The sequence below is a fragment of the Oncorhynchus gorbuscha genome, linkage group LG05, assembly GCF_021184085.1.
Source record: "Oncorhynchus gorbuscha isolate QuinsamMale2020 ecotype Even-year linkage group LG05, OgorEven_v1.0, whole genome shotgun sequence".
In the NCBI taxonomy this organism is placed as follows: Eukaryota; Metazoa; Chordata; class Actinopteri; order Salmoniformes; family Salmonidae; genus Oncorhynchus; species Oncorhynchus gorbuscha.
The window spans coordinates 62,212,707-62,237,920 of record NC_060177.1 but is presented as its reverse complement, the minus strand read 5'-3'; the positions used below and the strand labels follow the sequence as shown (position 1 = coordinate 62,237,920).

Below are 25,214 nucleotides of genomic sequence, written 5' to 3'. Positions count from 1 at the left end.
GGTGGGGCCACAAAAAAAACTGAACTCATCATGAGGGCCTGCAATTGCTTGCGGGTCTACGTTACAGAGTTCATTTCGTTCAATTCTACACATTTTTCCATGAGGCGTAGAGAAAATGTTGCAGTTTTAAAGCAAGTTTGCTTCAACTCTACATGTTTTGCCATGATTACTAAATTGAGATAGCTGGTCGCTAGACTAACCAATCCCAAAAAATCATAGCTGACATGGGCTAATTGAGTGACTATCAGTGACTGACATATAGAAAACCCCTTCTGATACACAACCAGGCTACCAGTTGCCCATGCCCGACCTGCACTGACTAAACTGATTGCAAATGGCTATTGCAGGTGGGATTGTGACACCAAACCATACTGTCAACTCACGAAACAAGTCCGATTCTAACATGTCAATGAGACTAGACTAGACTAGACTAGACTAGACTAGACTAGACTAGACTAGACTAGACTAGACTAGACTAGACTAGACTAGACTAGTGAATGGCTTTGCTAGATGCCTGCATACATTATCAATGGAAAATTGGCACACAACTTTGAGTTATGTAGTTGAGGAAATTTGAGTTACGTAGTGAGGCAAAAAAGTTGAACCGTCTCTGGTTGTAGTTAATTATTTCTTAACCATGATAAGAACATTGACACTGGCTTCTGTAGTAAAAGACACAAGCAGCACCCTCTAAGGATCCACAGCAGGACGACGTTTAAAACAATTGACCAAGGTAAGGATTACAGGCCTACCTGTCTAGCACCATGTGACCCTCTCTGTCCTATTCCATACGGCAGGAACACTTTACATTTGTTTTCCAGGCGGTCAAATTCTGTGGTAAGAATCCCAGTTGCTGGCTGGTCCATTCTTGAAAATTGACACACGCTTGAGAAATCTGTAAATCGCCATCCATCTGGGTAATCATGCTCTGCAAATGGAAATTAGTATGTTTGAAAGGAATATTACTCACCGATAATAGGCTACGTAGAATACACGGATAATGAATCCTATAGTTGATCTATCAGATTTGTCTTACTTTTTAAAAACTCTGCATTGCTGGTTTAGGGCTCATAAGGAAGCATTTCACGTTAAGGTCAACACCTGTTGTATTCGGCGCTGGGACAAATAAAATATGATTTGATTTGATGAATATAATGTTGCTCTCATAAAATGTCTTTAAGCACGTTGGAGACGTTGGCAAAAAAAATTGTGTCTACACATGTGAAAACAGCGCACTTCTATGATCTGTGGGTATAAAGATAAAACGTTTTTAAAAATGCTTCTCTGTGACAACACAGGGTAGAATTGAAAGTCAATAAACAGTGATTTCCAAAACCTGTAATGAGTCTCTAGGGGGGGCTCTTTTCTAGCTCCCCACGCAACCGCAAATATCACAGTGTTTGAAAATCACGGTTTTAAAATGTTACAAATTTTGATGACGTCATCAGGTTGAACTTTTTAACTGTATCATTCTTTCTACAAAATGTAGAAATGTCGGGACAACTTCAGCATTTTAGCTAAGCCTCTAAATTGAATGCACTTCACCTAACCTTTGTCATTTTAGATCCCCGAACCTTTCACTTAAATTATCCTAACGTTTGTTGTTAACTCACCTAACCACCAATGTAAATTCTCCCCATAATTCCCCTTTGTTGTTAGGATGCAACAAACAACCGGTCACTCAGAGGAAGACATAACACTATACATCCTCCAAACTTTTGGCAAATTCAACCACAGACCATGTACTTGTTTCTTTTTCTCCAATATGGCAATTCAGAGGGAATACGCATTTACATAATGTAATCTACGTTTTAGAGCCATTTTAGAGTAACAGAAAAGAGGAAACGGTCGGTGGTTGTATTTAACGAAAGATTCATAAAATAATATGGATTTCATCAAACATAGATAAGCCTGACTTTACACGGGACAAACATACTGTCGGTACATGGTAAGGGTTTAAGATTTTACAGCGACTCGATGTAGTCACAGCTCCAGTCTGCCCACACTCATCGCTACGCAACTCCCTTGTACTTGTATATGGAGAGTTTAGATTTTCTCAGCTAGCCCTAGTTCTAACCCAGACCGTCTCCATCACACAAGAGCATTTCTCAGCTAGCCCTAGTTCTAACCCAGACCGTCTCCATCACACAAGAGCATTTCTCAGCTAGCCCTAGTTCTAACCCAGACCGTCTCCATCACACAAGAGCATTTCTCAGCTAGCCCTAGTTCTAACCCAGACCGTCTCCATCACACAAGAGCATTTCTCAGCTAGCCCTAGTTCTAACCCAGACCGTCTCCATCACACAAGAGCATTTCTCAGCTAGCCCTAGTTCTAACCCAGACCGTCTCCATCACACAAGAGCATTTCTCAGCTAGCCCTAGTTCTAACCCAGACCGTCTCCATCACACAAGAGCATTTCTCAGCTAGCCCTAGTTCTAACCCAGACCGTCTCCATCACACAAGTCTCCATCACACAAGTACATTTGCATGTGGCAATTTGATGGGATGCAGTATTGAATTTTCTCTATTGTTTACAGTTTTGTTGGTGGCCGACTCTTTGATATGTGCACATTTTACAGAGTGTGGCTTAATGGCAGTTTGCCTCCAACTACTACACTGCAGTTAGGAAAAGCTAGAATGATTAGTCCACAAATTAACATTCTCCCTCCCTAAACTAATTTGCTATCCTGGATCTCTTTCATGAATAAGAACATCCAACTAACATTTCTTAAATAAATAGCTATTCCTGTATTAAATCTACCAAATTCAATAGACTTAATTACAATAAATTCAGTAAACATTTAGATGGAATGCAGTATCTGTGTCACTTACCCCACAAGGATGCTTTAAACATAATTTAATAAAATGGCAAAGGAACCTCTGCACAGCCACTTAACCTTGTAAAAGCCTTGCATACACATTACGCTATAGCTTCTTTAGACAGGAATAGATAACAATTGATCTGGATTTTCTTGCAAATATGTGATCACTCCATCTAAGCTGTTATTGGGTGACTTCACTGGGTCACCCTTAATTGCTTTTTGTCATGCTGGTCTCACTAGTCATTCGATGCAAAGCTCAGAGGCCACTTTTTCTTTTGGATCCCCAGAAACTGACAGAAGTCAATATTGGGCGACAGTTACCATTCTGGCCAAGATGAACATCTTTATGGGTTTAGTCGTGATGTAGTATGCTTTACTCCAAAATATATGAGCTGTTCTATTGCTCAAAATCTTCTGTCCAGAAAGTACAGCATTAGACTACATGCAGCCCTATGGGAAAGATCCACATAAGAGAGAGAAAAAGTGTTTTTGAAATAGTTCAATACATGGAAATTAAGATTATTGACTCAGAAGCTAAGATTCTAATCCTCTTCCCCCAGATGTTCACGTATGTTGAAAAGGTCTTTTGTGAGGGAGTGAAGGCACTATTACTTCTATTACTACTATCCCAGTAAGGCTCTGAAGTAAACTTTGCTCTCTTTCCAAGGGTCCAGCATGATGCCTGAGGTACAGGAACTGTTTGAGGCTCTCCCAGAGCCCATCACCGGAGTTGTTGTGGTGGCATGCCGAAGCAAGGCACCTGCTGAATACACTGTTGTGGGTAACTTCTCAGAGATTTTTTCATCATTCACTCTTTTGGACTGAGGATACATTATTAAATAAAAGCATATAGCTTATCATGGAATATAAATGGATTTGACCATACTTCGCTCAACATTTTCCACTTACTTTGAATTCTACCTCATTTGTAGGCAAATCAATTACATTATGCATATGTTGTGAAGCAGATGCAGTATGATTTATGCATTATGATTTATGTATAAATTCAATATTTTTTGTAATCAGTGATTAATCAAAACCATGCAGGTCTTTATTAATATTACATTTTTGGGGAACTCAGTCTTACTGCTTTGAGTTAGAATAGTAGAATACACAAGGTGCCATTTTAACATTTGGTTGTGCAACAGCAATTTGTCTCTTGTTATGTCAGTCACTGACAGTCCCTCAATTAGCCTATGTAAGCTAAACATTTTTAGATTGGTAAATTAATCTAGCCAGCTATCTAAACTGGTTGTAATCATGGTGGAATTACCGACCGGGCATGCAGGGCACGTGCCCAGGGGACCTGAACTCCAGGGGGTCCCCATTGATTTTGTTAGTTAAAAAAATAGATATATTTCACTTTTATTTAACCAGGTAGGCTAGTTGAGAACAAGTTCTCATTTGCAACTGCGACCTGGCCAAGATAAAGCAAAGCAGTGCGACACAAACAACAACACAGAGTTACACATGGAATAAACAAACATACAGTCAATAACACAATAGAAAAGTCTATATACAGTGTGTGCAAATTGGGTAAGATAAGGGAGGTAAGGCAATAAATAGGCTATAGTGGCAAAATAATTACAATTTAGCAATTAAACACTGGAGTGATAGATGTGCAGAAGATGAATGTGTAAGTAGAGATGCTAGGGTGCAAAGGAGAAGAAAAAAAACAGTATGGGGATGAGGTAGTTGGATTGGCTATTTACAGATGGGCTATGTACAGGTGCAGTGATCTGTCTGCTCTGACAACTGGTGCTTAAAATTAGAGAGGGAGATATGAGTCTCCAGCTTCAGTGATCTTTGCAATTCGTTCCAGTCATTGGCAGCAGAGAACTGGAAGGAAAGGTGGCCAAAGGAGGAATTGGCTTTGGGGGTGACCAGTGAAATATACCTGCTGGAGCACGTGCTATGGGTGGGTGTTGCTATGGTGACCAGTGAGCTTAGATAAGACAGGGATTTACCTAGCAAAGACTTATAGATGACCTGGAGCCAGTGGGTTTGGCGACGAATATGAAGTGAGGATCAGCCAACGAGAGCATATATGTCGCGGTGGTGGGTAGTATATGGGGTTTTGGTGATAAAACGGATGGCACTGTGATAGACTGCATCCAATTTGCTGAGTAGAGTGTTGGAGGCTGGTTTGTAAATGACATCGCCGAAGTCAAGGATCGGTAGGATAGTCAGTTTTACGAGGGTATGTTTGGCAGCATGAGTGAAGGATTTTTTGTTGTGAAATTGGAAGCCCATTCTAGATTTAATTTTGGATTGGAGATGCTTAATGTGAGTCTGGAAGGAGAGTATACAATCTAACCAGACACCTAGGTATTTGTAGTTGTCCACATATTCTAATTCAGAACCGTCCAGAGTAGTGATGCTGGACGGGCAGGAAGGTGCGGGCAGCTATCGGGTGAAGAGCATGCATTTAGTTTTACTTGCATTTAAGAGCAGTTGGAGGCCATGGAAGGAGAGTTGTATGGTATTGAAGCCCTTCTGGAGGTTAGTTAACACAGTGTCCAAAGAAGGCCAGATGTAAATAGAATGGTGTCGTCTGCGTAGCTGTGGATCAGGGAATCACCAGTAGCAAGAACGACATCATTGATGGATACAGAGAAAATAGTCAGCTTGAGAATTGAACCCTGTTGCACCCCCATAGAGACTGTCAGAGGTCCGGACAACAGGCCCTCCGATTTGGCACACTGAACTCTGTCTGAGAAGTAGTTGGTGAACCAGGTGAACCAGTCATTTGAGAAACCAAGTCTGCAGATAAGAATGCGGTGATTGACAGAGTCGAAAGCCTTGGCCAGGTCGATGAATACAGCTGCACAGTATTGTCTCTTATTAATGGCGGTTATGATATCGTTTAGGACCTTGAGCGTGGCTGAGGTGCACCCATGACCAGCTCGGATACCAGATTGCATAGCGGTGAAGGTACGGTGGGATTCGAAATGGTCGTTGATCTATTTGTTAACTTGGCTTCCGAAGTCCTTAGAAAGGCAGGGTAGGATGGATATAGGTCTTTAACAGTTTGAGTCTAGAGTGTCTCCCTCTTTGAAGAGGGGGATGACCGCAGCAGCTTTCCAATCTTTGTGGATCTCAGACGATATGAAAGAGAGGTGAACAGGCTAGTAATAGGGGTTGCAACAATTAAGGCAGATATTTTTAGAAAGAGAGGGTCCAGATTTTGCAGCTCTTTCAGAACAAATGGGGAGGCTTGGGCAAGTTGCTGAGGGGGTTGCAGGGCTGTTGACCGGGGTAGGGGTAGACAGGTGGAAAGCATGGCCAGCCGTAGAAAAATTATTGTTGAAATTCTCAATTATCGTGGATTTATTGGTGGTGACAGTATTTCCTAGCCTCAGTGCAGTGGGCAGCTGGGAGGAGGTGCTCTTATTCTCCATGGACTTTACAGTGTCCCAGAACTTTTTGGAGTTTGTGCTACAGGATGCACATTTCTGTTTGAAAAAGCTAGCCTTTGCTTTCCTAACTGCCTGTGTATATTAGTTCCTAACTTCCCTGAAAAGTTGCATATCGTAGGGGCTATTCCATGCTAATGCAGTACGCCAAAAACGTGTTTTTGTGCTGGTCAAGGGCAGTCAGGTCTGGAGTGAACCAAGGGTTATATCTGTTCCTGGTTCTACATTTTTTGAATGGGGCATGTTTATTTAATATGGCGAGGAAAGCACTTTTAAAGATTAACCAGGCAGCCTCTACTGACAGAATGAGATCAATATCCTTCCAGGATACCCGGGCCAGGTTGATTAGAAAGTGTTTTCGGGAGCGTTTGACCATGATAATTAGTCATTCTCACTCCGATATCATATTAACATGGCATTAGGCATGACAAAATATATAGAATTGATGGAAATTAGCTTAAGAACTGCTAAAACTTGCCAATGTAAAAAATTGCTTTGAAACAGTAAAACTTTCTCTGCGTCCCATGGCAAAATGTATAGAATTGCAGGAAATTAACTCAAATGTTTTTCTCTCCGCCGTCAACAGGGCGGCCACTTAAATGTTTTTCTCTCCACCGTCAAGAGGGCGGCCACTCAAATGTTTTTCTCTCCACCGTTAAGAGGGCGGCCACTCAAATGTTTTTCTCTAAACCGTTAAGAGGGCGACCACTCAAATGTTTTTCTCTAAACCGTTAAGAGGGCGACCACTTAAATGTTTTTCTCTCCACCGTTAAGAGGGCGGCCACTTAAATGTTTTTCTCTCCACCGTTAAGAGGGCGGCCACTCAAATGTTTTTCTCTAAACCGTTAAGAGGGCGGCCACTTAAATGTTTTTCTCTCCACCGTTAAGAGGGCGGCCACTTAAATGTTTTTCTCTCCACCGTTAAGAGGGCGGCCACTTAAATGTTTTTCTCTAAACCGTTAAGAGGGCGGCCACTTAAATGTTTTTCTCTCCACCGTTAAGAGGGCGGCCACTTAAATGTTTTTCTCTAAACCGTTAAGAGGGCGGCCACTTAAATGTTTTTCTCTCCACCGTTAAGAGGGCGGCCACTTAAATGTTTTTCTCTCCACCGTTAAGAGGGCGGCCACTTAAATGTTTTTCTCTAAACCGTTAAGAGGGCGGCCACTTAAATGTTTTTCTCTCCACCGTTAAGAGGGCGGCCACTTAAATGTTTTTCTCTCCACCGTTAAGAGGGCGGCCACTTAAATGTTTTTCTCTAAACCGTTAAGAGGGCGGCCACTTAAATGTTTTTCTCTCCACCGTTAAGAGGGCGGCCACTTAAATGTTTTTCTCTAAACCGTTAAGAGGGTGGCCACTTAAATGTTTTTCTCTAAACCGTTAAGAGGGCGGCCACTTAAATGTTTTTCTCTAAACCGTTAAGAGGGCGGCCACTTAAATGTTTTTCTCTCCACCGTTAAGAGGGCGGCCACTTAAATGTTTTTCTCTAAACCGTTAAGAGGGCGGCCACTTAAATGTTTTTCTCTCCACCGTTAAGAGGGCGGCCACTTAAATGTTTTTCTCTCCACCGTTAAGAGGGCGGCCACTTAAATGTTTTTCTCTCCACCGTTAAGAGGGCGGCCACTTAAATGTTTTTCTCTCCACCGTTAAGAGGGCGGCCACTTAAATGTTTTTCTCTCCACCGTTAAGAGGGCGGCCACTTAAATGTTTTTCTCTAAACCGTTAAGAGGGCGGCCACTTAAATGTTTTTCTCTCCACCGTTAAGAGGGCGGCCACTTAAATGTTTTTCTCTAAACCGTTAAGAGGGCGGCCACTTAAATGTTTTTCTCTCCACCGTTAAGAGGGCGGCCACTCAAATGTTTTTCTCTCCACCGTTAAGAGGGCGGCCACTTAAATGTTTTTCTCTCCACCGTTAAGAGGGCGGCCACTCAAATGTTTTTCTCTCCACCGTTAAGAGGGCGGCCACTTAAATGTTTTTCTCTCCACCGTTAAGAGGGCGGCCACTCAAATGTTTTTCTCTCCACCGTTAAGAGGGCGACCACTCAAATGTTTTTCTCTCCACCGTTAAGAGGGCGGCCACTCAAATGTTTTTTCTCTCCACCGTTAAGAGGGCGGCCACTCAAATGTTTTGCCACCTCTTAGGGCCCCCAAAAGGCCAGGGAAGGCCACGGAACCATGTTCTTAATAACATTGTTGTATTGTTGTGGATTCTACAATATTGCCTGTAGAGGGTAGCCATGAAGCACTTGGGCATGTACTTGGCTAGCACTTGTGAGTAGTGTTAATTTTTCTGTGAGAGGAATTGAATAACTAACTAATTCATGCAGTTTACTTTGATGATGGAGATGATTACTGCAGGCTTATTTGTTGCCATTAGTCCTTCAGCCGTACCAGAGGCTATGGTTTAACAACCCTTGGTGGATGCCCCCCACAGTTCTGGCACTGTGTCCCCATGTTTGTTGAACACTCTCACAGTAAAGAGGGGTTGCCGGCTGTTTGGCACCCCAGCGAGTTTGAACAATCTGGTTGTGAGAGAGAGGAAAGTGGGACAGCGATATCACTGGCCCGTGGGAGCCATGTTTGTATTTGTGAAAGAGTGAGAAGTGAGAGAGCTAGAGAGAGAGATGGAGAGAGGAATGTGTTTTGTGAATTTAACAAAGCACAAAGCAAACACAGTGATATAGCCTGAAGTGGGCTCAAGGGCAGATCTCTGTTCCTTTTCTTTCTCTACCCTCTCTCTTTTCTTCTTCCTTCCTCTCATCCCCTTCTCTCTCTTCCTGCCCCACCCCACACAGCCCAACTGTTGTAATCTCTGGTGGGTGTTGGTGGGTTGGCATTGTGACTGTGCTTTGCATACTGGCATTGGGACTCCATGCAAGCCACATGACAGTGAATGAGAATGAGACTTCCTGCTTGGTTTCTTCAGTAAGACAGATCCCTATGTTGTTACAGAAGGGAGTGGAGGTGTCTGCTTACGTCAATGTTTAGTCATGTTCTTTTACTGTGCATGTTACATTCTAGGCCGACTTTTGTTGTTTCCTTTTTCTGAATCCATCTTCAACGATGACTGCTTTTAAGAAATACATTTTATGCCGTAGATCAATGAGCTGATGAACTCTTTTGCTCTCCACTACGGTGCACTCACATCTCTGAACTTGAACAGGTTGTTCCTACGCAAGAGAGCAGGCCCAGATCAAACACTGTTCCACAGGAATCAGGAACATTGCTCAAGCTGCAGCAGCCGCCCCACATCAAACAGCTTAAGCAGGCAGTGACACAGACACTTAGGGCCGCAAAGGGAAGCTGTGTGTAATTCAAATTTGCCTGAGCCTATAACATGCTACCCTCATGAACACATTAACATACGTTTATTTGAAGGCGTGTGGTGCTAGCCTGAGATCTGAGCCCACTGTAATTGGCTAGGGCCTCCACTGAATGGGTTTAACAACCTCAGATGGGTACGGTTAATCGTTTAATCAAATATTCGAACGGACATTAGTATTTGATAACTTGAGTGAGTTTTCTTTTTATAAAAAATGTTTGGGTCTATATTAAGAATCAAAAAGCTTTGTCCAAATGTAATTTAAATGATCCTTGTGACATTGTCACCTTCAGGGATATATCATGACATTTGATATTCTTAATTTAATAAAACAACAACTTTTGAATGTAGTTTTTGGAACACTTTATTGAGCAGTCTGTCCGCTGTTTATCTCTGCCATGTGCATTTGCGTCATTTTGATTGGTCAAGAAAGTCAAGAGTGCTTTCTTTAATGTATTTGGACTATCCGGATATCCTAAAATGTCATTTGAATATGAAAATCATTTCAAATGTCCATCCCTAGTAGCAGTAGCCTTTCATCTGCTTCTTAGTGCTCTCTCTCTCATTATAACCTCAATGATGTTCTCTGTCTTTTGAGATCTGTCATAGGAAATACCAGTACTCCCAATAGACTTACCTATTCCATGACAGTTTTGAATCATTTTCATTTGTACAGATTTTGGGAATCGGCAGTTGGATATATCTGTTAATCAGCCGACTTGATATGTGTACATGAACATCTAAATGACAAGATCAGATTTCAAAGATTGATTTAAAGTCAGATCCTGTGATTCATCTGATCTTCAGAATTTTCGTGCAGCGGAAACACTTCCAGCAATGATCTCTGTTGGAAAATGGGAGCCACATTACAGTAGATAGTAAAAAGAAAATAGAGAGTAAGTCCACCAAAACTTTACCCCTTTACCTCTCCCTCTGCGGCTCTGCGGGTGGCAATTCACATTCTGGGCGCGTCGCCCCCTGCTGCCGGAGCTGTGGCAGGATGACGCCTGAGGTGCCTCCTAGGAGCGCTGTGCCCTCGTTACTCCCTTGCTTGACTTTGGGTTTCACACAGCCAGCCCTTTGTTTACGCTGACAGGATGCACTGGCTACTGACCTGGAAAAAGTGGCCAAGACGGGTTGTCTTGTAAGGAGGTGGGGGCTTCTGGTGATGTATGGGCTCCTCATGGGACTGCGCCCGCTTGAGATGCCTGCATCTCTCTCTTTTTCTCTCTCTCTGCCTCTCACTTTCTCTCTTTCTTTTTCTATTTTTTTTTCTCTCTCTCTCTCTCTCTCTCTCTCTCTCTCTCTCTCTCTCTCTCTCTCTCTCTCTCTCTCTCTCTCTCTCTCTCTCTCTCTCTCTCCTCCCTCTAGTCACTGGTGGTTTTGCATAAGTCTCTCCCTGCCATGTTTTCCACAGCCAATTGCTAGGGTCATTCATCATTATTGTCAGGATGGTAATTTGTGTGGGTGGGGGCAGAGATCCAGAACTTCTTTGTTTGAATGAACCTCATTAAATTGAATCGTCTTTGTAAAGGATCCTCTCTGAGAATAAGTCTGGCAGTCATTTTGGTGATTTACCGACGATGGCCAATGTAACATGACGTTTCAGCCAAGCTTGTTTGCTGGTAGCTATGGAGAAATGTCTGACTCACTCATGTGAGGGAAGTCTTGGCTTTATCATTGTTGAGTGCATGCACACTTATAGATATGCTGCCCACACTGTCCTTCATATCCTTTTCTATGATGTGCCTGGGCTCTTGTGCATTATGTTGCCATATTCAGGCACTTATTTTATTTTTCCTCCAAATAATATCTTCCCATCCCCATCAGGATATTTTAGGAGCACAGTGAACTTTGGTTTTTCTTATTAGAGCAGATCTTTGTCAGGTTTTATTTAATCAGCCCCATTCCAGGGGATGATCTTTTCAGCCACCTATTTGGAGGCTAAGGCTCCATCTTTACCCACACAGGGCACTAATGAGATGGAGCGCTGGAGCAGGCGACCGTTAATTAAGGGAAGTATGCAAGAGAAGAGGCAAAAAGCAACACGCTCACACCGTACATACATTAACTTTATCCCACCTCATGCATGTTCTTCTCTCCTTGTTGTTTTTTTCTTCCTTTTTTTCACCTAGGTTGCACAAACAACAGATGGTTCCGACGCCGACCTGTGGAAGGACGGCTTATTCAAATCCAAGGTCACCCGCTACCTCTGTTTCACCAGAGATAATGTAAGTGGAAATGTAAACTTCTCAATTTCCCTCGGCATCATGCAATAACACCTCATCCCTAACACCTTTTTTGGCACTGGTTTGCTTGATTTGCCCTCTCTAGCGTTCTCCTGTGCAGCACTTTGATAATTGAGAAGTGCCATGATGTTCCATGAATTTTAAAAGTCTGTTTTTGTTGTTGTATGAATGTAAATACCAATATGAACTTTTGATTATATGATTGCATGTATATAATTGATGTGTGATATCTTGGTGGGCTCCCAGGGTTATATCGTTGATGTTCTTGTGTCCTCCAGAGAGGGAGATTTATGATTATTCATAGTATTTCAATGAGGTTTTATTCTTTATTCTATACTTTTTCCAATGAACCTTGTCCCTGCAGAGAATCTGGATACCTCCCAGTGATTCTTCAAAGATGATGCACACATCAAAAATGTTGTTCCCTTTATAATAAATGACACTTCAAAAGGGTTGGAAATGGGGCCCCTATTTAAAATAACAGTAAAAACGTTTCTGTTAATTGAGCTCTCTTTGAACGTTCTCTACATATCAATTGGTAGGCAAATTTGCATGGTCTTTTTTTACACTTCAAATTTGAGAATAGAGAACACCAATTATCCTGCTCTAAAGCCTACAGTAGATTTGATCAATTACCATGAAATAAAAAGTATTCACCCCCCCCTTGGATTTTTCTTCACCTTTCTTGCATTACAAAGTGGGATTGAAATGTGTTTAATTCTTTCTTTTTTTCATCATTGATCTACACAAAATACTCCATAATGTCAAAGCTAAAAATGTTATTCTGCAAATATTTACAAATGAATACAAATGAAATAAGTAAAACATAGTTGTTGCATAAGAATTCACCGCCTTTGTTCGAGCCTAAATTAGTTCAGGAGTAACATGTTGCTTAACAAATCACGTAATTAGTTACATGGACTCACTCTGTGTGAAATAACAGGGCTTGACATGATTTTTCAATGATTAACCCTTCAAGTATTGAATTTCAGGCACAGATTAAACTACAAAGACTGGGGAGCTTTCCGAAAGCCACCCGAAGAAAGGCGGTGATTGGTAGATAGGTAACAAATCAGACATTACATATCACTTTAAGCATGGTCAAGTTAATAACTATGCTGTGGATGACCTCCCAGACACATCAAAGATACAGTCATCCTTCTGAATTGAGCTGCAGGACAGGAAGGTGATTTTAAAACAGCTACAGAGTTCAATGGCTGTGAAGGGAGAAAACTGAGGATGAATCAACAACATTGTAGTTACTCCACAATAGTGACCTAAATTACAAATTGAAAAGAACAATATAATATACAGAAAAAAAGGCACTGAAATTATACTGCAAGAAAACATGGCAAAGGAATAAACTTGTTGGCCTAAATGTGAAGCTTTGTTGGGGGCAAATCCAACACAACACGTCACTGAGTACTACTCTCCATATTTTCAAGCATGATGTTGGCTGCATCATGCTATGGGTATGCTTGACTTTGGCAAAGACTGGGAAGTTTTTCAGGATAAAAATAAATGGGATGGAGCTAAATACAGGCAACATACTAGAGGAAAACCTTCTTCAGTCTGCTTTACAACAGACCCTGGGAGAGGAATTTAACACTCCAGCAGGACAATAACCTAAAGGCCAAATCTACACTGGAGTTGCTTACCAAGAAGACAATGTTCCCGAGTGAGCAAGTTACAGCTTTGACTTAAATCTGCTTGAAATTATATGGCAAGACTTGAAAATGGCTGTCTAGCCCATGATCCCCAACACCTTGGCAGAGCGTTAAGAATTTGAAAAGTAAAATGGGCAAATATTGCGCAATACAGGTGTGCAAATCTTTTAGAGAGAGAAGACTCAACGCACTAATTGCTGCCAAAGGTGTTTCCAACGTTAACTCAGGAGGGTGAATGCTTATCTAATCAAGGCATATTAGTTACATAAAATGTAACCGTGTTTAACTATGCTTACTATGCTAGAATTTTTAAAACTTAAACATAAAGAATTTGAACAAATTCAGATAAATATATGACATGGGTTTACTCCATTCATCTGACTCATCAAGTTAATGGTCCTGGGACCTATACAGAACATGTACATACTTCAGCCCAAAAGACTGATAATATGTCAACAGGATTGTAATGATTAGACTGACATTTCAACCTTTGTTCCTTCCACAGTTTCTGTCAGTGTCTCAGTTTACAGCCTTGCGGTTGGAGTTAGAGGAGGTCACAAAATCAGTTGAATGAATGCCCCATTGAACAGTCCTCGACTCCACCCTTAGAACATTTTATACTGTCAAACTCACACTTTTCTTTAATAAAACTATGATTTTTACCTCATGCCCACATTTGTAGACATAATAGCATTTTTGCAAGCAATGAATTATTTCTCTGTGTTCACTCTGACATATCCTTGTGACAAGTCAATAATGTGTGGTTGGACACTACTACTAATTCTGAAAATAGTTCCATTAGAATCCTTGTGAGAGTGGTTGAAGCCAGCTCGTGTAAATGCACCTCTTAACGGCTGCCTGCCTACCTGCCTGCCTGCCTGCCCTGCCTGGCTGCCTGGGACGGAGCTCAGTCTAGTCCACAGCTTAGTATGTGTCACACAAATAGCCTTGCCCGTGTTCCTGTGTATTATCTTAAAATGTATGTCCACACTGTTTTAAAGACTTTGGCACAAATAAAACATGACAGAGCCATCAACAAAGGCTATTTTGTCTGCCAGTCAATGTAGCCCCCTCAGTATCTGTCGTGGACAAAAACAGATTCTGCAAAATTAGCCACCGAATTGCGTTGGAAGGAAGTAAATACTTAGTGATTTATACTCTAGGTTGGAGGTAGATGGCCCTTTTGTCAGGTCCTGATGGGGAAAAAAACAGCTGAAGAGAGGGTTTCATGCATAGTAATAACATTCATCCATATTCCACCCTAAGTCAGAATGAAAACAATCAGTACAACATTTCTCTAACGGTGGTGACTGCTGGGCAACAGTGGCAGTGGAATCCAGATTTTCGGACGGGCCAAGTAACGACTCGGTCACCCCCCTCTCCACTGCCACTGTGTATGATTGCAATTTACTATGGCGAAAAATTGAAATATAATGACTGGAGGCTGGGAGGCTGAGTAGAGTCATGCTTGAAAATGTCAACTAAACAGTCCCTGATTGTTTTTAACCAAATTCTGATGAACAGGCAATCCGGCCTGCCTCACATACAACCCCGCTGTTTCCCTCCAAGGGTTGAGAATGATTGCAAGTTCACAGATGCATTCTCATTTTTAAGAGAAGCTATTACGGAGTAATTACTTTCACCAACGTGTCAACTCCTCTCTTTAGAGACTTCCCAAGCTTTTAGGAAATCATTGATTCAGTTGTCTTTGTAATTTCTTTTCAGACCATTACAAAAATGGAATAACCCTTACACTTTTGTAATAAGAAGTGGTTCTTACAATCTATTACATCTGAAACGTGCATATGTCATTTTGAATGTTTTCCTGTACATTAGAGCCAGTCGTCCGATGTGCTCCTTGACATGAGGTTGATTGATTTGAAGGACGCTCTACCAGAGGGCTTCATACCCATCCAAGAAACAATAGACACCAGTAAGTAAGCATTTCCCCCTAAACCACAACCGTACCTCTGAAGGTTTTTCGGGCCCCTCACTAGCTTTGACTTTGCTTTAATCAGCCTCTGCGGAAGTCCTCTGGGGCAGCTTAGCTTTGAGATAGTGAATGTTTTATGGGTGCAGGTTAGCTTAATTTATGATAGTCTGTGGGAATAAAAGAAACATTTTGCCCTCGAGGTACACGGGAAGAGAATCATGAGTCATTGTTTATCTCAGCTGGAGCTGTGCTTTTCTTTATGAGGGGCTTATTTATTTATGTATTTATTTGGGGAGAGGACGAGTGGATGGGGGTTATCTAATATTAATGAAATGCATTCCCCAATGCTTTAGTGCTCTTTGAGTGCTATGTATTCCCCCTCACTATCCAGGCCTTGAAAATGTAATAATATTGTGGTGTGGTGAGTGAGGACAGATGTTTATTCTTTTTTATTATCATCACATTTACTCTACACTTTCTATCGGTGGTTGGAAATAAATGGAGGAGGCACAGAAGTAATATGGGCACGCATGGTTATGTTTTCTAGCTGGAATGAACAACAGAAAGAGCATGTGTTGTTGGGCTATGGTTTAATGTAATGTTTTACTACTTTATGTGAATCCATGTTTAGTGTATACATCTAATGCGATGTATGGAACGTTATCCTGCACATCCAGTAGAACAAAATACATTCATATTTGGCAGCATATATTGTGGCTACTGTAGGGATTAGCATTTTGTCTTTCGGTTTCCAGTTATCATTATTGGATTTTGTCAGTGCTTAGCAGTATTCTGTGTGTTTATAGTTCATATCATTATTTTATGCATAGCCGTGACCAAGATATGCATTTGGCCTCTTGTTCATGATCCCTAATATGGTCTGTCTCTCTCCTTGTCCGTCAGAGGAGCCTGCCTTGAGGAAGAAGAGGCTGTGTGTTAGGCTCGGCCTACGCCTAGCCACAGAGACTGCTGTGTGTGACATCCAGATCCAGGGGAAGTCCAAGCACACCTGTCCACACTACACGTGTATTGGGTGAGTGGACGGACCTGTAAAAGCAGAAGGAATGTCGTACTTAACACCTGACACTCATGGCATTGTGTTTTGACATGCAGCTCTGTGGCAACGTGCGCAGTAGGTTTTCATTGATTTTGCATAGTCTCCAATGAGCAGGATCCCTATTTCCCTTCTCAAAACATACTTTGCCTGCAGCCTGCTAGAGGCACCTGCCTGGACATAAACAGTGCGCAGTCTGTCAGTAGTACCTCATTTCACCACAGGTATGCAAGAGAAACGAAGGGCTCACTCAGTCTTCTGCTCTGATCACCCACATGTCTGCTGTTTTATCAATCATATATGAGATGTACCCTCATCAATTATGTCATTGAATTTGAATAATGGATTTGGTCTTGGAATCTTTTTGGAATGTCCCTGTGACCGTGTTGCTCATGAATTTAAGAGTTTAATTTCCCATTTGACTGGTGTGTGACTCTTGTTTCTGCAGAGAGCTAAACAATATGGACATTTTGTATCGAATGGGAAATGTCCATCCATCCACCAAAACCGCTATCTACAACTCAATGCCCAACACCACAAGGTACATACCAAGTTCCTAATGATACTTTTATAACCAAGCATTAACACCCTCTCTCTAAACTTTTAGTTCAAAAGGACCATGCCATTGTTTTGTGTTTTTAGTATTTGTCCCAAGTTCAGATTTGTCCGTTTTGTGTTCCTTTAGGTATGTTTGTGATCAGTCAATACCTCTTGAGTGATGTAGATTATTACACACAAGTAATTGACAGTTCATACTCATACAGTACATGTCCTGATAGCTGTGCCTGGTCAGAGAAAGCAGTGAAGGAGCACTGGAGAGAAAGGGAAACTAGACAGGATCCCCTGAATGGGAACATAAGTTCAACGAGGGCCGAACTCCTGCTTTTTGGTCTCTGTCTCAAGTTGGAGAGCCGGGTCGCTCTCTTACTGTGGTGACATTAGTGCTGTTGTACTGTGCAGACAAAGGGGAAGAAACGTAGCCTGGAGAGAGAAAGAGAGAAACAGCTGCTGAGGAAGGGAGGGGAAGAAAGAGGAAGGTAGTGCAGAGAGCTCCACCATGCCATACTGTTGCTGTACCGTACCCCCATCCTCAGCTGCTCTGTCTACTCTGCCTGGGGCCCACAGAGAAGGAGCAGGCCTTTGTACTGTGGCCAGATCCAACAGCCTAATTATTTATCACAATGAAGTACTTGGGATTTCCAGAGCAAATTGTAAGTAAACAATCAAGATTCCTTTTGAATGGCGGTGGGGAGGGGGGCATGGCAGGGGTATCGATGGGCTCGCCGGCTTGGAGTGCTGCTCCTGGAATGTTCGAGGCTCAATGTGGAGAGCAGTATGAAGACTACTCCACTCCACAGCAGAGGTCAGAGTGAAGGTGGCCAGACTGATGGAGTGATATTCAAAGGTGAGACTGTTCATATGGCTACTGGTGATGAGAGAAAGCTGTTTGATTTAAAGGTATGAAGTGTGCAAACTATGATTTGAGAGGCGAGACGCACAAATCAGAGTTGTGTGAATCGCGAATATTTGGGGGGCAGATAGTTAATAATGTTTGATGTCTCGAAACGATGGAGAAAGCCTAGGCCGTGTACCCTCTCAACTGTTACCAGTAATCCTTAGCTCTTTTGAAGCCCACTTTCAAGTCGCTGGGGCGTTGGGGGTAAGAATAAATTGCACCTCGAAGCAACAAACCCCGTCCTGATGCCTGCTGAGATCACAGGCTCATGTTTTTGTATTAACATTTACAAATTCATGCCACATCCTGAGAGCCTTCCCTTTCCTCCCCTTTAGTTCATTTCCATCCACAATGCACAGACACATAGGAGCAAGATGATGTACTGAATAAGAAACTCTCGCCAGCCAAAGTAGACAATGCCATTTTATGAAGTGAATATTGCCGGCATGTTCTTTGTTGGCTGCTCCAGACCCCTCATTATAGACAGATGAACAACCAACGCATGGAGAGGCCACACTTTCATTATACTGAGTACCTTGTGCTACAATACATTGCAATATTTCTGGAGTGTTTATGAGCCATCCCACTGGGCACAGATGTCAATTCAACGTCTATTCCATGTTAGATCGACGTAACGTCATTGAAATGACGTGTTAACAACTTTGATTTCACTGTAAGGTCTACACCTGTTGTATTCGACGTGTGTGGCTAACATCATGTGCTTTTATTCAACCAGTGTGTGCTCAGTGTCATATGAGCTATGTTTGGTTCAATCAGCCAAAATAAGTATGTCCATGTTTTCGAACTACTCAGGCAGTTAGTATCTGGTAACTGTCATTTCTGAAAACGTGTTTGCATCACTTGACCTCTTCCCTCATCCATGTTCAGCGTCTGAGAATTCCCTCCTGTACACTGTGCCGTCTTGGGGCTATCTATAACAACTTTATGGCCTTTTGAGAACGGCACCCCTTAAATGTAAGTGCCTTTCACAGTCAGTGGAAAATATGTTTTAAACGCAGTCAATATTGTGTCATTTTTTATGACCCTTGTCATTTTGAATGCTGGTGATCCCTTACAAATGTTAGGTTGCCCCAGGCAATGTGAGCTTGTTAGAGTTGTGCTCTGACTTAAACCACTAAGCCACTTAAACTTTTGTCAGCATTTAAAGCTGTCAGCATCTAGGTTAAAGTTACTGTACTTTGGTACTGAATTCTGAGTGGTTTTCCTCCATTTTCATTTGATTTGTACAACCAATTTATTTGTTTAGAAGAGTAAAATTGTATGACCATCCCCTGCACATGGTTGGCCTCCACTTCGGTGAGTGCCATAATAGCATCCAAGAACAAGCAGACAGGCCTTGTTTTGAATAACCTGAGCCTTTAGCTAAACTGAAGAGAGCTGTTATGTACTTTTTCTGATCAGTTTTGTCTGGAACATCCTTACTTGCTGCCATGTCCCGTTTTAAATGATTGCTTTGGCCTGGTGTCAACCACTTCAGCTTTCTTTCCATCTTGAGAGAGGCCAGTCAGCCACTTCCTGACTCCCTTATGTGGAAAAGCTGTGCCGTCCTGTCAGGCTTTTAATGCATCCACTACAGCAGCCCCCTCTCCTTTCATCTACGCTGCTCCTTTCCAACGCTGCTATTTGTTCTCCTGATAAATCTGTCATTGCTAAGGCTGATATCTGACCTCTAGATGGACTGGTGGCATAAATTAGCCTTGTGCTAATATTGCAATGTCTTTTTTTCCCTGCATAATCAAGTTTTTTTTTTTTTACATTTCTTGTGGAATAATAGCCTGATGTACTGTATACCTGGACACTTTTTAAATCAAATGGCCCAACGATAAAAATGTTAAGGCCAATCATCTTTTCCACACCGTAACATGACCATAGTTGTATGATTTGCGGTTTAAAACATTATTCATAAGGTAACTGTCTGACGGGGGTCAGGAAATATAATTGAATGCCACGATTGACATGCATGCAGTCTCCTCTAGCTTTTATATTGTCCTTTCCTCTGCTTTTGACACTTTCCACAGTGTCCCAGCTGCTATGCGGTGGCATTGTACCTGTCCCCATTCCTCGCTGCCTAACCAGCACTGTACCTGATTCTTGAGGGAGGCCATCTGTGAGTGTGCTGTTTTGACAGAGCCCCCAGCCATAACGCCACAGTCAAACTTACTGAAATCACTCTTTTTCTTTACTTTGTGGAATCCTAAAAAAGTTGGCAAATGTATATCTCAAATCAAGCAAATGGATGCAGAACGGTGCCACAAACGAGAGAATCATCAAGTGAAATCTGATGCGCTCTGTGTGCTCAGAGATTTTCCCGTGAATTCATGCAGCTATTCTTTCCAGCACCTGACACAAACCTTAAAGGAAGATAATGATGGGTGAGAAAGCAGCCCCTGCAAAGCAGGACTGTCTGCATATTGAGGAAGGTGTGGATATGTTGTCATGGAAGAGGCTGGATGAGTGTCAAAACAAGCGCTCCCAACTCCCTCTATGGCAGCTCAGGCTCTTCACTGATATGATTTTTTTATCCTTGTCTTGCCTCTCTGCAGACTACTACTTGTCTGTCCACTGTCTAACAGATGTTCTCCTCTTCTTTTCAGATAGACAGCTTCATTTTCTTTTACCTCATTTCTATCTCACCGACCACCCCGAACAAATACATAAAACCATAAATTGATATTAGGATTTAGACAGCTAATTGATCTTATCAAGCAATCAGCAGTACTCTAGTTTTACTTAGAACATTTTGACTTGAAGATGTGAGCCAGCTCAAAGTGGATCAGGTTGTTATTTATGCTTATGGCTTTTATGCATATGTGTTTGTGATTACCTTCCGCGTCGATTTCATTGGGCCAATGGGCTTCTGAGTGAAGTTGTAATTGTTTAAATCTGTCAGGCTATGTTCCCAGTTTTAGAGTAATTTAATGAGGAATTACATTCTAATTAAATATTAAAATTGGGAACAAGTGTCAATATGGCTCTCGTTGCCTAGAATGATGATTCATTGTAGTCAAAACTCCAGTGGCCAACATAATCTGAGCCCAACTGCTACCGTTGATAGCATAGCAAGACACTTGCCATGTTTTTTTTTAAAGAATTAGACTTGATTTGCCACATGGTACCCTATATCCAGTACACCCAAATCATGCCCAGAAAGCCCACAATGTGGAATAAGACAGTTCTTTGTGGTTTAAGTTTAATATGAAAATGGAAACTATTAGACCCCTTACTTTATACTATAACAAGGAGATGCACTTTATGTGAGCCAAAAAAAGTCATTCAATTACAGTTCTTCGTTAGATTTTATGTTTGCTGATCATTTCATTGGTCCATGAAGGTTTGTTGGTGTGGGAGGTTCAACCATGCTCTATTCTAAGGCAATGTCTAATCTTCCCTTGATTTCATTTGGCGGCAACCCATCATTTCATTATAAAGTGCTTTGTTTTTGTACCAGGAAAGATGCAATATTGAGTACAATAGTTTTCAAAGGCCAGCTAAACATATCTCCATTTTGACCTTATCAAATTGGTGATATTTGAGCAAATGGATGTTTCAAAGTAGGTCTTCTCTGAATGCTTTATTTACATTTGTGTTTCTCAATGGATCGGTTCATTGTTCTATGCAATATCATGAACCAAACCGCTCAAGCGCATTTCTTCAAAAGAGCATCTAAACAATCTCCCTTCAGTTTATCAGTGTTTGTGAAATGTCTCACTGCTTGGAGAGGCATGTCCCTTCCCTTTTCAGCATTGGAGTCAACCTTTGCAAGGTAAGGGAAGTCTTCATTAAATGTGGCAATCGGTTCCACAAGATTGATGCCAACCTTTTAAAAATTCACCATTGGCCTGGATTTAAGATGGCCAAATGCTGATGTAAATGAACAGGGGAAAAGTTGACCCTATCATGGCAAATAAATCTGAGTTGCAAGCCTTAGCTCATAAATACCACAACCTGTCAGGGAGTTTGTTTTATTGTTTTTGATAGAAATTATAGCATTTATTAATCTAATCAAAAGAGAGAGAAATGTAGAATGGCCACAACTCATGCAGTGTTGCCATCAGAATATGCGGATGGGCAGATATGTCGCTAGTCTTTTGGACATTTCTTTTTTAGCCCCCTAAAGATGATTTGTCCTAACTGCAAATGGGCAAATACATGTAAACATACACACAATACACAACTACGGTATTTGAGTTATTTGTTTGAATCCTTGTGACCCTGGCTGCGGGTATTTAAAGTTCCCATATTACATGAACACCTTGCTCAGCATTACCCTACATTTGGACACACTGTAGCCTATCACTATATCAGAGTTCTGGAGGAACTCATTTTAACTTCAATACATGTTCAAAGTCACATTATGCAGCTCTCTTGAAGCTGAGAAATCATTTGCGCTTGCTGTGGATTTATCGATCAGTGGGGCTTAGTCACAGAGGGTGTAATTCATGATAGCTTGATTGATGAGGATTGCAATCTTACATGGTTTGTTAGCTCCAACTGCCCATGAAGTGCATTGCATGCTGTTTATTTTGTAATGCAAGCCTGTAGTATGGTAAAACAGACTTCCCTTGAGTCATATCATTTATATTCCTTTAGCACTAACCAGGCCCTAATCCCAGACCCAAACCATTAAATACCTACTAAAGCCCCTTGGGAAGCTCACGTACAGGTTGGCTTTTATTTAGTCTCCATATCCAGACCCTTTTCTGTCAGGTGTTTCTCGTCCTGATCAACGCGCTGTCTGACTTGAAGAGGGTGGGGGTGTCGTCATGGGGATGATGGGGTTGGAATCGGAAGATCCTGCCCCAGTGAACCCCTTTTCCTCCCGACACTGAATCCACGCCTTGGCGTTCTTCTCCAGATCTCAGAGAACATGTCACCTTCAATGTTGTGGTACACTTGTCTGACGTGACATGGTGCTTTGTCTCCTCCAGGCAAATACCTGCAGCGCTCCCCACCAGCCCCTACAGGAGGAGCACAAGCAGGCCTGACTCAGAGAGCTCCAGTCTCTATACCATATCAGGTAAACTGTATCTTTACTGCACCAAACTCAACTACACATAGGGAGTCTCACTGTGTGTGATATGGATTGTGCAAATTATACAGTATGGTAAGGCGTCTTGCAAATCATCTGAACTGTATTCTAAATCAATTTAGCTCTCTCACTGTGCCCCAACCTGACCCCCAGTGAGCTGACTTCAATTCCTATCACTTCTATTCATTGCAGAATCAAGGTTTTTTAATATTTCTAGCCATATGTTGTTATAAAAGTGTTTAATCTCCACCAACGTGTAGATTGCTCCTTTGGTAATTGATCTATGCACACATTTCATGTCTTTTATCACAGACGTGTAAAGAGCTGTGCTTATCTGTAAGAATGAACACTGCTTCCCAGAGGAGCTCAGCTTTACACTCAAGAGAACGTTTAACAGCTGTCAAATATGATTCATCACATGCCACGCTCACATTTACCCGCAGTTTTCTGCTGTAGGAGAAATGCAAACTGAATGCTCTTTTAGTAATAATAGAGTGGAAAGTGGAATGAAATTGATCTGGACTGGAACTTAGTTTAAACTTGGATTAGTCTATGGAGTCAGAACTTGCTGAAACACCGTAGTGTGGGATGGTGCTTCTCCAGATGAGTGTGGAGAGTAGAGCAGGCAGGTTTTATCCAGCTGGAGAGAGACACCATGTGGTGAGGATTCCTCTTGTTCCACAGTGGCGAGATAGCGGGGCTGTGGCATGCACTTATCATCCCAGTTATCCCTGTCACACACTGACCGTGTCCTTACAAGTTTTTGAAGACAGTCAAGTCTACCAGTCCACTATTATATGATCTCACACAAAGTTCATAACATATAATTACTGATTTAGGGATCATTTTTGTTCTATGTTATTTAGAATGATAACGTTACTGTTTGTATTACCTAACTGCAGTACCTGCTTCCTACATTGGTCTGGTCTGTGGCCTTCCGTGTGTTATACGTCTGTTAGGACAGTATTTGAGTGACAATAAGAACCATAGCGATTCAGTACACTGCCAGCAATCATCGTTTATCAATAGAGGCTGTGCTCTATAATCATATGAATGTCGTTGGTATCTGCTCTTTTATCACCATGTCACAAACCCTCCAGCCCTGCTCTCTCTTTGAATCACTTTGTGGGGTTTGAAGAGAGGAGTTCATCTTCCCAGTCATACTGTACAAAGACTTTCTCTTTCAGCTTCATTTGTCTTGAAAAGAGAGCCTTCCAGCCACACATTTAGATTGTGAGAGGCAGTATCTTTCCTCCTTCGTTAACAGTGTGACGACCTGCAGACCAAGTGTGGGGTCGGAGCAGACGACAGGTTTGTGTTAATTGTGAGCTGCGCGGTGTGTGTGGTGTGTTGACAGCTGGCCAGGTTCACGTTGGTCTAAAACCATGTGCGCTCTGTCAGGGTTGTACAGGCGCCTTCTTTAGGATTGATGAATTGCCTGCTTTCTTGATTAAACCCTCCGTCACTTCCCAACAAAACAAAAACCCAACACAAAAAAAAAGAATGAGATGGGAGGAGAGGCAACATGTCTGGGAAATCTGTCATCTTCAGTCACTTTATGTGGAGATGTGATGTGCAGGCGCTTTGACATTTATAACCAGATTATTAAAAACTAATTCATATAGATTTTTCAAGCTTCTCTCACTTGACAGTTCAAGCTCATTTTGACAGAGATGAAGTTTTCACAACAGCCCCAACCTTTTGTTTATTTCACCTGTATCTCTTTGATCCAAGGCAAGTTTCTTTGCCAATTATATCCTATACTTTTGACAGGGGACCAAGTTATTCCTGGTGCCTGTAATTATAATGAAATGTGCATTTATAAAATGTATTGGATTGTAACAAAATGCATCTTCAAAGGTATTTAGCCTTCAAACTCAACTCTGGACCTCGAAGCCAGTTCCACTGCATTTTGTTTCATTGTTCCCCTCTAATCAGGGACTGATTTAGACCTGGGACACCTGGTGTGTGCAATTAATTATCAGGTAGAACAGAAAACCAGCAGGCCCCGGACCTCGTAGTGTAAGAGTTGAATACCCCTGGTATATAGTATTCTATTAATTTACATAATTAGAAGTACTGTTTTCTTTCCCTTTACTTCACTATTTAGCATAAAAAGATGGTGTTTTGAATGGAGTTCATATACTATTTGCTTTATTGTGTATCCATTGAACAGCATGTCATATTTAGCAGACATCCTAGTGATAAAAAGTCATACATTAACATATCTATTGCATTAATCAAAAA

At 41.8% G+C, this 25,214-nt stretch overlaps 1 protein-coding gene across 2 annotated transcripts in view; it reads left to right on the top strand.

The window, feature by feature from the left end:
• The first annotated feature begins 543 nt into the window (after nucleotides 1-543).
• The window catches only part of LOC124036253 (multivesicular body subunit 12B-like), a 38,171-nt gene continuing 13,500 nt past the window's right edge, over nucleotides 544-25,214 (top strand). Inside the window, exons 1-7 of one of the 2 annotated variants that reach the window (XM_046350562.1) lie at nucleotides 551-733; nucleotides 3,491-3,600; nucleotides 11,694-11,789; nucleotides 15,311-15,407; nucleotides 16,311-16,440; nucleotides 16,910-17,002; nucleotides 22,867-22,955. In XM_046350562.1, coding sequence (XP_046206518.1) covers nucleotides 3,499-3,600; nucleotides 11,694-11,789; nucleotides 15,311-15,407; nucleotides 16,311-16,440; nucleotides 16,910-17,002; nucleotides 22,867-22,955 — 607 coding nt within the window. In that variant the 5' untranslated portion in view covers nucleotides 551-733; nucleotides 3,491-3,498. Of the gene's footprint in view, nucleotides 734-3,490; nucleotides 3,601-11,693; nucleotides 11,790-15,310; nucleotides 15,408-16,310; nucleotides 16,441-16,909; nucleotides 17,003-22,866; nucleotides 22,956-25,214 lie in introns of both variants that reach the window. The other variant, XM_046350563.1, reaches the window with a different exon arrangement.